At 38.6% G+C, this 14,651-nt stretch overlaps 1 protein-coding gene across 1 annotated transcript in view; it reads right to left on the bottom strand.

The window, feature by feature from the left end:
- Positions 1 to 671: 671 nt before the first annotated feature.
- hspa4l (heat shock protein family A (Hsp70) member 4 like) overlaps positions 672 to 14,651 on the bottom strand; it is a 16,584-nt gene continuing 2,604 nt past the window's right edge. Inside the window, exons 2-19 of the mRNA XM_015397084.1 lie at positions 13,673 to 13,730; positions 11,988 to 12,128; positions 11,784 to 11,906; positions 11,597 to 11,696; positions 10,635 to 10,768; positions 10,323 to 10,567; positions 8,532 to 8,608; positions 8,302 to 8,453; positions 8,102 to 8,208; positions 7,835 to 7,968; positions 5,932 to 6,128; positions 4,996 to 5,070; positions 2,922 to 3,065; positions 2,037 to 2,162; positions 1,841 to 1,948; positions 1,634 to 1,753; positions 1,387 to 1,548; positions 672 to 1,313 (exon numbers count right to left, since the gene is read on the bottom strand). Coding sequence (XP_015252570.1) covers positions 1,137 to 1,313; positions 1,387 to 1,548; positions 1,634 to 1,753; positions 1,841 to 1,948; positions 2,037 to 2,162; positions 2,922 to 3,065; positions 4,996 to 5,070; positions 5,932 to 6,128; positions 7,835 to 7,968; positions 8,102 to 8,208; positions 8,302 to 8,453; positions 8,532 to 8,608; positions 10,323 to 10,567; positions 10,635 to 10,768; positions 11,597 to 11,696; positions 11,784 to 11,906; positions 11,988 to 12,128; positions 13,673 to 13,730 — 2,380 coding nt within the window. The 3' untranslated portion in view covers positions 672 to 1,136. The remainder of the gene's footprint in view (positions 1,314 to 1,386; positions 1,549 to 1,633; positions 1,754 to 1,840; positions 1,949 to 2,036; positions 2,163 to 2,921; positions 3,066 to 4,995; positions 5,071 to 5,931; positions 6,129 to 7,834; positions 7,969 to 8,101; positions 8,209 to 8,301; positions 8,454 to 8,531; positions 8,609 to 10,322; positions 10,568 to 10,634; positions 10,769 to 11,596; positions 11,697 to 11,783; positions 11,907 to 11,987; positions 12,129 to 13,672; positions 13,731 to 14,651) is intronic.

Raw genomic sequence — 14,651 nt, forward strand, 5'->3', positions numbered from 1 at the left:
AAAATTATATTCATTAAAAATTATCAATAAATCTTTAAAGAAAGACCAGATGTATGTCCAGGGGAGTATGACATAAAGGAAATCTATTAGTATTGAAACAACCTATTGGTCCATGTAAGGATTGATAAACTTGGCTGCTCTTAAAAAACAAGATGCAGCAGGTCTTTAAATATTAATTAAATCAAAAACATACATAAAAATTTTATCAAATATAACATCTACATGGAAAGACTTATAGAATTTCATGAGTTTTTATGATTATACTATATTAGTGCAATCATTGAACACAGATTAATTGGAAGAAAGACAAAAATAGCTTTAATGACATACCATAGGTTAATTTTAGCATATTTTATATCTAAATTCTTCTTCCAAAGATATTAAAATTCCTTTTGATTGATAGAGACAAAATATATTGTTATATATGTTTTTTCTTTCACTAAAAATTTGATGTTCCACAAATTTTCTTAGGAAACATTAAGAATAAGACATTGCATATGATTTTATTTCCCAAATCCTTTTCAATAAAGCTTCATATATAATTACTGAGCAGAACCTTATGGCAACAACCATAACGGTCTTCTTGTGAAAACCAATCTGTTGGTCTATTGTCTACCTCTGGGACTTCGATTCCCAGAGCTATATTGGGAAAAGGGCACAAAAAAAAAAGAACACCTCAGTGTACATATATATGCAGTCTGATTTATTTACTAAAATCATATTTACAATTTCTAGACATAAGCATCACTTCAACCCATTAGAAACGGATACATATACAGGATTTGTATTCTCGCACGTGAACTAGTCGTTCTGCATTAACAGTTGCTTGAACAGTACTGAATATTCTTACTGGTCTTTGGGATTACAGGTGATACTGGATTGATCTTTCTGGTATAATCTGAGTTAAACCAGTTACAGAACTTTTTTCTTTGCATGTGGAAGATGTGAGAGAGTAAAGCACAGCACTGTCACACATGGGAATGAACGGATTTGAAGGCTTGAAGTCCACTGGGAGATGACACGATAACAATCCACGGAGGAGGCTGGTGACGACTGAGACGTGAGCCCAGCTTTTGTGTTTCTACTTCCTAGGAGGAGCGTAATGGAAAACGCCGTGATGATTGTCAGTCTGGTCCTCAGTCTACCTCCATCTGTTTAGCTCCTGGCTTTGGGTGCTGGTTTCCCTTCCCGTCTGCTTCCTGTCTGCTTGCGGGACCGTTGTTAGCTCCGTTGTTCGGATCGCTAACGTCTGCCGCCTCCTCGACAGCTGGCTTTGGTCTGTTGGCAACTGAACCACAAACGTCGTCCAGTTCCTAGATTGGGTGGAAACCTGCAGTCAGTAAATTGTAGTGTCTAAACCTCACTGTGTTAAATACCTATTCATACCTGGATTTTTGCAATTATTTCTGCTACTTTAACCACTGGGTCTTGAGTTATTGCAGCTTTGCTTTGTGCATTAATTTTGTTGTTCATCCAGCCCATGCTTTCATGCACACACTTCTCCACAGCATTTACATCCTCTGGACTTAAATGTGAGAAACGTTCATCCTTCAGAAAATAAGAGGTTGTTCAGGGAAAAAGTTTTAGGTTCTTTAAGGATTTAAAGAAGGATGAAAAAGGTTGGAAAGCCTACTTTTTGTTTGTAAGAATCCAGAAACTTCATGTATAGCTGCAGTTTCTTCCCCAGTTCTTCAAAAGCTCTCGGCCTTTCTTCGCTCTCTCTGTGCCGCTCCTGTATGGGCTCACCAAATCTCTGGAAAATCACGCTGAATTAATAAAATCTGCAGGTTCCCAGTAGATTGTAGAAATATAATCTCAAAGTGTGCATATGAAGGCAAACCTTGAGAGCGCCCAACTTCTCCTCATAGACATGTTTTGGCTGGTCTTCTCCCTCCTCATACAGCCAGTTCTCAGTGTCCTCCAGCATCAACGTCAATCGGTTACCATCCTGTTATCAATATCAGGAGCACTGCATTGGTCTATATGCTCAGACATAGAAGTCTTTGCTGCTTTAAAGTGAAAAAATGTTGACATACCTCCTCACTAATGTACTTTTGATAAATCCCACAGATCTTTTCTCGCAGATCATAGACATATTCTTCCACTGCATTTTTAGCATCGTTCAGCTCCTTCACTAGTTTGTCCTGGCAAATCATCTGACGCTGAAAGGGAAAAGGGAAAAATATTCAGTGCTCTGAAACATTTCTACAGTTCATATTGGGCGAGGGCCATGTACAATCTGAACAGCAGCCCAATCCATGACAGAGAAAGACACAAACACGCTCTAATCTAGGAAAGAACTAAATAGAATTAAGTGCAGCATTATTAACGGCCACATAGCTAGAGACTGCTGCACCCTAAATGCACAGAGGAGTGTTATCACAGATCCTTCCTCCCTTCCCTACAGGCATTTTTTTTTGCTGCTTAAATATACATACAAGCAAACATACTTTTTTGTTGCAAATGTTCCCTTACTTTTTCTAATAATTTTTTTATATCTTTGATATCTTGTAGCTTATAAACCTTGTGTATATCCCTACGACCCCATTTTCAGTTTAGTTTGAAAATTGTCTTATATGTCTATTCCAGTCTACTATATATTCAATTTTGGACTATTTCTTAATTAAACTCTGTTGTGGGTGAACGATGCTAGAGGCTAAAATGATGCAGACAAACTGAGCCAATCAATATCTATTCTCCTTGTGGAGCAGCACCTAAAACTCAGACAGACAACCGAGGATGCTTCAAAAGTTTTTGACACTCAAATAATTCTTTATGGCAGAGAAGGCTCTTTGCATTTAAATAACTGACGTTCTGGTTTCATCACGCAGACGTTCTCCTTTCAGCAAAATCTTGTTTTATTCCTTATATTAAGCATAGACTGAAGGACTTAGCTTTTCAAAGGCAACAGCATCTCTCACCTCATACTCCACAAAGTTAGCAAGAACATCTCCATCCAGCTGCCGTATGTTGTTGACCACAACGGGAAGATCAATACTCTTCACCTTGACTTTTGGCTTGCTGCCTCCAGCTGTTGGGTCCTGCTTTTCTCCAGCTGCCCCTTCCTTATACAGAATAAAGAATTTGCACACATTAAACATGTGTTGTGGCTGCATTTACATAAAAAAAAGACACACAAAGCAAAACCACAACTAATTCTTTCAGAAGTGATATCCTTCCAGATCTGCAGGGTCCCATTAGCATCAATTATCAAGGCATTAAGGACACAGTAGGGTGTGTGTGACTCATGCAGAGTAAAACAGCAGTTCTCGACCCTGGTTTATTTTTGTATTTAAGGATCCTCGTAGTGTCTCTCGTAGTAGACACTATTCTTCCTGCACCACAGACATTACAATAAAACCATACTTTTATAAACATTACAAAAAAAATGTGCAATATCTTCAAACAAAAACAAAATCAAAAATGAAGGAAGATGATAGTCTGTCACCGACTTTGATCCTTGATAGGCATTAAAGGATGAAATTCACATCTGTTTTACAATGAAATTCAACTGCCAGGCGGCCAGCTTTATTTTGAGCTACCTGCCGTTTATCCTGATGTTTTTTTTAAGCATTCAACAAAAAAGCTGAACATTGAAGATGACAAGAATTAAAGACTGTAGTTGTAGTTTTCTTATTTCAAAATACATAAAATGTGCTTTTAGTCAGATTACAGCAATATTTCTGCTCACTTTAGTAATGAGCGCTTTAATGCATGTAGACCAAGAAAGAAAGAGTTCTCTCTATTAAAACTCCCATTAGCGTGGCTTCTTCTGCTTGTTCTATTGATTGTTTTTGTACAACAATCTGCAACAGTTTAGTTTGCCTTATAGGATACTTATAGCTCAGCACACACTTTGCTTTGAAACATTCTGTTTCATCATATAGTCAGTCACACACTCAGAACTTTACTTGATCTAACCTATCCGAAGAAATCATCTGCATATATAGTAATTCATACTTTTTATAATAGGAAAACTGCTATAAAGCAGAGGACCTACAGTAAGCGGCTACTTTATGGATTTCCACATGGAAGGGTTTTATAATTGAAACAAATACCATCAAACATAACACACTGTTTCAATAAGATAGCTACTCTTAATTAATAGCTGATGTTTTAAAGCCTTAAGCTGACGGCTTCATAAGGAATAGTTTGTGATCAATATCAAAAGCTGCACTGGAGTCAAGAAATCCAATAGCAGTTTTTAATTAGTTTTTTTTCAACCAATCGTTTGTAAGAACCTTCAGCTCTACACTTAGACCTCTTTATCTGGGTGTCCAGATCCTACATAATTATTGGATATCGGTCCCATATTAGCAAAAAAGCTAATATCAGTCTGCATCTTAAATCTCCGATATTGTCAGGCTTATAGTAATGCTCTGATTCTGTTTAAGGAATCTTTTATCAATTGGTTAATATTACATGGGTCAGTTGTTCTCATAAATGTTGCTGTTGACTATCGTTCACTGTTTTAGAAGTATCAGTGGATCAAGACTTTTCCAATTTTCTACAGAACAAAATAAGTCATAAAATCATGTATTAATCCTGCCTATGTCATGTAAGGTCAATGCCAGTATCTGTAAATTCTCAAAGTTGCAATACCAGTATTGGGACACCCCTACCTCTTTATGAGCATGCTAAACATAAGAGTAGATATAGATTATGTCAAAGTGATGTGTAGGCTGTCTATTTTGCCTTGATATGAGTTTGTTTGAATTTCTGTCCATCAAAGTGACTTTTAAAAAGTTTCCACAGATCTGGATAAATTGATCAATCAAAACAAAGATTCAAAATTGACATAAAGGCTTGGCTATAGTTCTTTGTACCTGCTATCTTGTTTGTTTTAGATGTAGGTTTTTACATGCAAATAAGAAGATGTTGTCATTCAATACAGGAAGCATTGGCAAAGCTGAAACATGCAGGACAGTGGGCCCTGAGGACTGGGCTCGGGGACCACAGACTCTAAGACTGTGTATCAAATGACGCCTGACTTACCTTACTACAGGAGCTGCTTTCCTCATTCAGTTGATCTCCCTGGCTTTGACCCTCCTGCTCCACCTGCATTTTGTTCTAGGGCAAAATACATTCAGTTATTTAATACCAGCATAACTAAACATAAATGAACGTAAATGACGTAAAGTTCAGCTTGTTACTACACAGACTTTCCAATTTATATAGAAAATAGAGCAAGTCTTAAAGATAGGATGTTTGTAACAAAATATCTGGAGGTTTAGATTAGCTGTCCTTCTTTGTAATGTTTGCTGTTATGCATCAGAATAAATTAAAGCAGCACCATATCTCTAATCCCAATCACCCCTGCGCTGCCTATATATTTAACATTACAAACACAAAGAAATACTTTGATGCAACATTTGACAGAACATAATGTTTTAAGCACCAGGCATAAAAAATGCTGCATCAAGAAATTACATTTTGACAGTTTAAAGGGCTCTCACTGTCCTGATTTTCAAACTGGATGTTTATTTTTCTTTTAATGGCTAAGAAGCTAAAGGTTGCAGAGAATGAAAGCAAAAAAGTGCTAATGGAAAAGAGGGACAAAAAAAAAGGGAGTAAATTTTGGGTTCATCACTTCCAACATCCCAATATACAGTGTTGTGATCACATGTTTATGTGCAGCCCTGGACTACATCAGCTCATGTTTTCTAACTCCAGGAGCTTTTTACTTCGGGATAGATTCTAGAAGCAGAATTAAATGGGCAAAAAATAAAGATAAACCCATCTATCAGAAAATGTTCAAGTACTGGACTAAACATTAGTAAAAACTCTCAAAGTCTTCCAGAAACTGTTAAAATCTAAAAGGATGTGTTGCATAATTTCTCAGGGATCACATATCTCTAAAAGAAGATACTGTGAGCTATTACACAAGCAGGTTTCTGTGTAACACGGTAGCTGTGTAGATCAGAACTGTACCTGCTCCTCTGCTCTTCCTTCATTCTGTGCCGGCGGCTCAGATTCAATCTGCATGTCTTCTGCTTCCCCTTTCAGCTTCTCGATCAGTGACGCACTGGACACACTGAGGATGCCGTGAATGTTGACACGCACCTTGACCTTTACCTTAGAGCTGTCTCCGTCCGGCTGAGGAACCACGTTCTGCACTGAAAAGCAGCCTGGTAATAAATGGAAATAAAACAAGCAGGTTATACAGCCATAGAGAGCTTTGTTTCTCAAGCCATAGGCTACAGTAGATAAAAAAAGTATTTGGCTCCTTGTTGAAGCTATTTTATGTAACTTAAAATGTTCAAACACATTAGTACTGATCAAAAATAAAAGCAAATAGAAAAAGTATTTTCTCATTGTTATTTGATTCCTTAAGGGTAATAAATTACTCAAAACAACCTGACACATTATGAAAAAGTAATCACCCCCTTGTTTAATACTCAATTGTGATAAAACTTTTTTTTTTTTATAATTCCAGGCCCAGTTTCAGCAGCTTCAGGTCAGGTTCCTTCAAAATAAGTAGAATCAAGAACACTTTTAAACAAAACCTGCTTGACAACATAAAGTAGGCTAAAATATCCTAAAATGCAATGGACTCTGCTGATCTACAGAAGTTTGAAAACTGATGAGAAACGGTTACTGATATTCTCAGTCTGGGAGAGATTACCAAACATTTCAAAATCTAAAACTGAAAACCTTTGTCAACCAAAGGGAAAAACATGGAACATGGGATAATCTTTCCAGGAGGCCTATCCAAGGACTCAAAGAGAGTGGTATTGACTCCTCAAGCTCATAAAAATAAAAAATTACAGCATCAGAGTCTCTAGACCAAAAAAGAACACAATGCAAAACACAGAACCTAATCTCAGATATGCCTAAGAGAATCCTGTTGATCCTGAAGATCAGGACTTGTGTGAAAAAAAAACGTCAATTCTTATATTCTGTGTAAAATTGAAAATAAATGTTAGAAAAACAACCTTATACTGATACTTAAATGTGGTGCTGGTAGCGCAATGATGTGGAGCAGCTCTACGCATCCATGGATCTAACACGCACTTCACAACTATAGCTGTATAAATCTTTTATCTGCCATTATCTGTCATTATTTATCCTGTATTATAACCCCACTGAAATATATATATAATCCATATCCTAACTTTCCTGTATAATCTGTATATAGTTTTTCATATTTAATTATTTTATAACCTCTTTCAGTTACTCTCTGTTTATATATACAATTTATAATCCATACATACATAGTCTCTGTGCACTTGTAAATAAATATTTATATCCTGTATAGCATTTCTGGATAGACGCAAACTACATTTCTTTGCTTTGTACTTAAGTCTATTCTATTCTGTTCTATGATCTACCGCTTTAGGACCCAGACAGTTAGCTGTAATTGATCCATTAACCCAATAATTGTGCTCTTTATCCAAAAGTACTGAAGGAGAAAATATAATCATTTCAGATTTTAGATAAATAGATCTCGAACAGATGAGTTGGAAAAAAAACCTCCAATGAGGCCTATTTAAACTATTCTTAGTGAGTGATTGGGCGAAAAAAAAAAGAAAGAAAAACCCTGTAGAAACATTTAAGGACTCATTACAGCTGTCAAAAATATCTGATGCATCACAGTTATCAGGCTTATGAGCCTTATCACTTTTCACATAGAACCTAATTATTCTGAATGACCTTTTCTCTCAATATAAGAAACCATTCATTGAATTTTATAATTACTCTGATATATGCTTATGTAATAAAAGTCAAAACAGAGGAAATCTGTAAAGTATTGCTTAACTCTTCTGTATTCAAACACTTTAAACTGTTGTGTGGTTTCTGTTCTCTGCAAAAGCAGCAGAATCAGCACTAGTACCTATCCTGTGGTCCGGGTAGGGAAGTTCCTGAGGACTGCTGTAGAACGCTTCCAGATCAAAAGGTTCCTTCTTGTGAAAAGTGATCACTTTGGAAAAAGGAGCAGGGTGATTCTTACTGAAAACCTCACACTCTCTGCAGGGGAAGAAAAAAAAAAACTTTTAGAGAACATAAAGTAAAGATTACCTCTTACTCACTGATCTCCTCATTCAGGTGAGTAAAACTGTAATGAGGTCAATAAATCACGCTTTTAATGCATTATATTTACCCCAGTCCATCTTCTGAGGGTGATTTCCACCGGAGCGTGATTGGAAAAGGAACCACATCTGTGATTGAGAATTCCCGAACCTTAAATGCTGGAGACAAAATTGCACACTGCATCCAAACACAGAAACGCACAGAGTTAGTGCTCATCCGGCATCCTTAGGATATTTTCCCTAGATGCTGAAACTCAGAGAGGATTTCCACCTGAAGGGCACATCCTCTGGCAACAGCTTCGTCAGCATTGAGGGTGGTGCTGATGTCTTTGGAGAAAAATTTGGTGATTCTCTCTTTGATGGACGGGATTCTCGTGGCTCCTCCAACAAGCTCCACTGCATAGATGTCGTCCCGATTTAACTCTATCCAGAGACAGACACATTAATGAGAAAACCCCTTCATTGTTTTTAGAATGGGATGATATTCTCAAAGGTTCGTACTTGATTGTTCAAAGGCTGTTTTCAGTGGCGTCTCCACTCTCATCAGATACTGAGCACACATCTCTTCAAAATGAGTCCTGCAGACACACAAAGACTGCTTAGAGTGGATGTAAAGAGTCTACAGACTGCTTTTAAACAGACAGGTTATTGTGAAAAAAACTTAAAATGACTTAAAAGCTGAAAAACTCACCAAACAAAATCTGACATCTTTCTTACAAATAAGGCTGCAGTGATGCAGTCTTCAGGTAAAAAGCACCAGATAAACCCCAAACACAGTTAATAATCAATTTCCCAAAAAAACGCCTTGATGTACAGAGAACCCCGAAAGCATCAGAAGAAGTTACTTTCAAAAGTATCAGTCAGAAGAAGGATACAAAAGTGTAAACAATGCAATGCAATTACCAGACAACAAAGTGAGGACACTCATCATCAGTAGCAAATCTATGACGTGACACAGGCAAGAACTGGAAGTCCCAGATTTGCCAAATAGAGCTCTCTGAGGATTATTCCAAAAAAGATCTGTAACCCACAGTAAAACATGGTGGAGGTAGCATCGTGCTTTGGCAGTTTTACTGCAGCTAGGGCTAGAGACATTCCCAAATATCACTCAAATCTGACAGATCTTAGGCATTTTTGACAAAAAGAGAGAAATATTTGCTGGTCAAAATGTTTAATGTAGGTAGACTCCGGTGCTGTCTTAAAACCAGGAGATGCTTTAACAGGTTTAACCTTCTGGCTTCCTTCTAGTGGTGCTGTATTTGTCTGTCTTGGACACAAAAGTGAAGTCCTCAATATTCAGCAAATATTGTTCCTTTTTACACTGCATATGTAATATTCACGGCTCATACTTAAGAGTAATCTTTAGGATGACAGTGGGAGTACACCCCTAATGTACAAAAAGGACATACAACTCCAAGCAGAAAATCGCCGTGTCCAGACTTATGTCCAGGAACTTTTTGGTGCAAGGCAACGAATAATCATCCATTATTATTATGTGACCCCAAGGGAGTCAAATATTGCCAGCTTTACTGCTTCTTAACCTTTTCTGGGGGGATTTAATCAAATCAGTAGTAAACAAATCAATTTCCTTTCAAATGTATGCAAATTTGTTAACATATAATACAAGGAATGTGTCATCATCTCGTGGAAAACATAAAGTTCATGATATTTCGATGGGATTTTAAAATACCGGTAAAGGATTTTTGGGATGGAAAATACATAAAAAAAATCAGATTTAAGTGTATCCAAAAATAGACAACCTGGTCAAAGTTGAGGCCATTTGCATTGACACAGCCAAATTTTCATATAGATCACAATGGAACAGTGGCTAGCACTCTGCCTTGCAGCAAGAAGGTGCTGGGTTTGATTCCGTGTCCAGGGTCTTTCTGCATGGAGTTTGCATGTTCTCCCTGTGCATGTGTGGGTTCTCTCCACGTAGTCCGGCTTCCTCTCACAGTCCAGAAACATGACTGTTAGGTCAATGGCTTCTCTAAATTCTCCTTAGCTGTGAGTGTGAGTGTGCATAGTTGTTTGTCCTGTTTGTTTCTGTGTTGCCCTGCGATAGACTGGCGACCTGTACAGGTCGTACCCAGCCTCTAGCCCATTGACAGCTGGAGATAGGCATCAGAACCCATGGATGGATGGATATATAAATAATGTCACATTAAAGGTGAAATATGTATCCAGTTTTTAACACATACTGATCCTTTCATATGGTGAATGACCCCTTCATGTCTGGAGTATAATAAATTATGCCTACATTGCCTTATCTAAAATGAAATAAAAACTGACCTGTTCATCCTGCTGGAAACATCAATGTCATTCATGAAGCACTCTATGTTTAGAGGCAAGTCAGAGGAGTTGGCACTCATTAGCTTTTTCAGCTTCTCGCATTCTTGGTGCAGCCGCAGCAAAGCCCTCGGGTTGTCCTTCACGTTCAGCTTGTACTTTGTCTTAAACTCCTCGCAGAAGTAATCCACCAAGGCTTCGTCAAAATTTCGCCCCCCGAGGTACGGGTCAAATGCCGTGGCAAGGACCTGACGAGTGATCGAGAGGATTAAGACTAACTTTTATTCTGAAAATCATGTGGAAATATGTACTCACCTTGAGTTTCCCCTTGTTGAAAGCTGTGATGGAGACCTGGAACGATGAATGTCCCATGTCCACAAACACCACATTCCTGGGCTTCTCTTCAGGACCAGGGAGATCTTGTTTGTAGATCCCATAAGCCAATGCCACTGTTAAGAATTAAGTGATTTATTTGAATCATTTCCATTTCCTTCAGTGTTTTCTGAGTGTAGACCAAAGTAACACTAGCTACGTTTACATGGACACAACTAATCGGATTGAAGGCCTGATCAGATCAAAAATGTTTCATGTAAACATGTCAGACTGAAGATTCTAATCCGATTCGGTCCGATCGGATCTAAATTTAATTCCGAATGAGAGAGGTGGTTTTTGCCGATCGCCATTCCGATTGGCGTCCATGTAAACACCCATTCGGATCTTAAGAGTAAAATAATCTTCACTGCGCATGTGTGCGACGTCAGCGTGACGTTTTTCCGCCTTGTCAACAACAGGAAACCACCGGTCGCTCTCGCTCTCGCTGTGAACAACATGGCGGGGGGAGTCTAGGAACGCCGACTTATACACTCAAGTTCATTTAAAGCTGCAGGAAGCAGGAATTTATCCTCTTCCTCTTTTCTCTCTCCACAGCCCACTCGCTCTCCCACGCCGGTTCAATCGCTCATTCTCTACATTTTCTCTCGTACATTTCGCTGCCAAGCGCTTTTTTCCTCCTCTCTCCGTTTTTCTTTCCGCTCGCTCCGAGCGCATCGTTTGTCAGGCCTCCCAAAAACCAGACGCAGACAGAACTGCCAAGTTTGGCAGGAAGTTCTGCACATGCTTAAAAGATTTAATCTGATCCAACGCTCAGTACATGTATACACACGTCATGATCGGATCATTTCATTTAGTGTCCATGTAAACGGAGATTTTGAATTTCCGATCAACCAAGGTTTGGATCGGATCGGGGAAATTTTGCGCATGTAAACGTAGCTACTGACCTGCTGTGGTGTCGTTGATCAGCCTCAAACAGTTCAACCCTGCAATCTGAGTTGCATCCAGGACTGACCGTCTCTCCGCATCTGTGAAATAACTAGGGACCTGCAACACCAAAAACCAGAGTTCAGCTAATTTCCCTGAAGGGCTCTGAGTTACACTGACAGAAGGCCGAGATGTTCAGTCACTCACAGAGACCACGCAGTCCACCACCGGCTTCTTCAGCGCACTCTCCGACGTCTCCTTCAGCTTAGTAAGCAGCATCCCACTGATCTGCTCCACCGTGAACACTTTCTCCTCGTCTAGGTAGCGCACCTGTTAACAGTTAACGAGGCCAGGTAAAAAATGGCTGAAGGAGTGTTCATAAAGGATTTGTTAAAAGGACGGCGACGTTACCTTAATTCCAGTGCTTCCGTTGGCCAGCTTATGCAGGCTGTAAGGCAGTTTGCTTTTCTCTGATTGGACAAACGGATCATCGAACGCTCTGCCATGAAACTTTTTGAAGCCATGGACTGTATTTTTAAAGTTTGTTATGACCTGGTAGAAAGGCAGAAGAAATATTTTGGAGAGTTAAAGTCTACAGAGAAGAAGACGTTCGTCTGGACTCTTTATTTGGTACACCTGTGGGCGGGTTGGACCCATGGGGGTTCTAGCCAAAGGCCAGCAGGGGCCAGGACTGGTCCTGGCTGATTCACCCCTTCGACCAATTTAATATTTTTACCTAGACAATTTACTACTATCAAATATTTTGAAATTCCAGTCAGCTTTAAGCTGCAGTCTATATACTGTGGAGTAAAAAATGAGCACTGAGAGTTGATATGCAAGGAAGAAAAGGTTTTATTTTAGTCTGCAGAGGAGAATGGCACAAACCAGCTGAATACAGCTGAGTGCGATTCTGAAGCATTCAGAAACACACCGATACATTTAAAAAGAATCCACAGCATACACACACACGAACATTGAATCTTCCCAAGAGAAACACTTTAGTTCATCAAAAGACATAAATTTGCTCAGATAAACATTTCAGACAACTGTATTACTTTCACACCAGAAACAGGATGGCAGAACGATACGAGCATAAGTTTTAACCATAGCTTGAAGGAGGCTTAGTGAACTCATTATTTCTAATGACCTTCCCCTCACCCTTATCTAGACTAGGGAGGGGAGGCACCTGCTTTCTGTACCCCTAAACAGTATAGCATAGTGAATGGTACAGAATTTCTCTATCATCACTTCTATTCAAACTAACATTTTATCACACAGATAGGCTAAGGAAAAACCTTGATTCCACAATACTAAGACAGGATCGGATCACAGTTTTGGTCTTTTAGATCAGAAATGTGCAACGCTGACTTTGTGGCTCACTTAATGTACTAAACAATGCGCTCTTGCCCTAGTTTTTGTGTGTGTTTAATTCTTTTGTTCTGTGCCCCCATGAAAAAACACGGGCCCCACTCTAACCCTCCTGGTACAAATTCCAACCACTATTCATTTTCTACAGATTTGCTAGCTCCATTTCAATGATAAGGATCTCATGTTCCAACACAACTCAAAACTGTTCCGTTGGACAAGATGTTGACAACCACTGCAGTTTATGAAAATGCCCTGGTAAGCACTTTGAGAAAGTTTAAGCTTTGTGACATGGCTCCTTTTCCTGCTACTGTGGTCATAACAGGATGAACATGGTCAAAAATTATTCAAATGGTTCTATGGTGGAACTAAAGACACTAAACCTTTTATACAACTCATAATTGATCCACACTTTCTAGTTAGTTTCCTCCATACTCCAACTCAACCTTCTGTCTATTGCAGTTCTGAAAACAGGCAAGATTTTTCCTTTTCAAAATGTCCAATTTTCACAATCCTGTCTAAGTCACTCCATCAGTTTAAAGAGCTTAACTAACAGAATAGTGTGGTGTGGTCTTCTGCTAGTATAGCCAACCTGCTTTAGCTTCCACATGTTTGGGGTTGAGAAATACTCTGTTGCTGATTCTTCATCAGGGCTAACAAGCGAGATGATGAACCCAATGAAGTAGTAGCTAAAAATACAATCAGGAGACAAATGTTACGGCAGACCTTACCTGACTCTTGGCTGCATTTCCAATCATCCGATTCTTGGAGGCCAAAGACACACAAGCCCTAATGCAATGAAATACAAGCATTTAAGGAAAGAAGTAAGATGTGTAGCAGCATAAAAAGCTATGATGGACTGAATGTTTTACACCCTGAGAGCTGAGATTAAAGAAATGTCACAAGGGAGTCTGGATAAGAACCATAAACTGGGCCAGTGAGATAAACCAGTTCACTTTCAGAATTTAGCCTGTCTGACATTAGAAAACAGCAACTGCTCTCATGTTACTAGCGTTGCTTTAATAGCACGGTACGATAGTGTTTGCAACGTAACACATTTCCTTCATTCTCATTGCTACACTTGAATATTTCAAATCACAATCCAAGACAAGACAAAACTATTTTGAAAAGTTATTATTCTAGCTATAAAAAAGGCTATTCAAACATAACTGACCTCATATTAAAACCAACTTAAGCCCTTTGTAATTAAAGGAGTAACTATTTAAATTACATGATCTTCGGAATAAATTTCATTCATGTATAAATACTGTTTTAATTTGTGAAGTACGACAAAAGATCTTCAGAGGCAGCAGATCATATCTAAATGTTTAAAAAAATCAGTTGGTGTTCTTGTACTCTAACCGTCCCCCAACTCCTACATGAACGAGACATGAATTTTCTCCATTGTCTGTTTCATACAGTATCAATAAATACAAATTAATTGCTCATTATGATTTACTGCAGTTACAGCCTCCATTGTAATAATACAAATCTCATATCTTTATGTAACTAGTATCCAGAAGATGCCAATTTAAAAGTATAACTTTTTATGAGTAGTATTTTTTATTTGTGGGCCTAAAATGCTGCAGGCTTGCATTGCCTCTTTTTCTATCCAGGGTCCTGTAGGACGAGTCTAGGGCCACCCACACCCGCTATTGAGCATATTTTCCTACTGAAGAAGCTTTGTAAATCCTTTAAACATGGGAATTC

The sequence above is a fragment of the Cyprinodon variegatus genome, unplaced genomic scaffold (genome assembly GCF_000732505.1).
Source record: "Cyprinodon variegatus isolate N-32 unplaced genomic scaffold, C_variegatus-1.0 Scaffold838, whole genome shotgun sequence".
NCBI classification, from domain to species: Eukaryota; Metazoa; Chordata; class Actinopteri; order Cyprinodontiformes; family Cyprinodontidae; genus Cyprinodon; species Cyprinodon variegatus.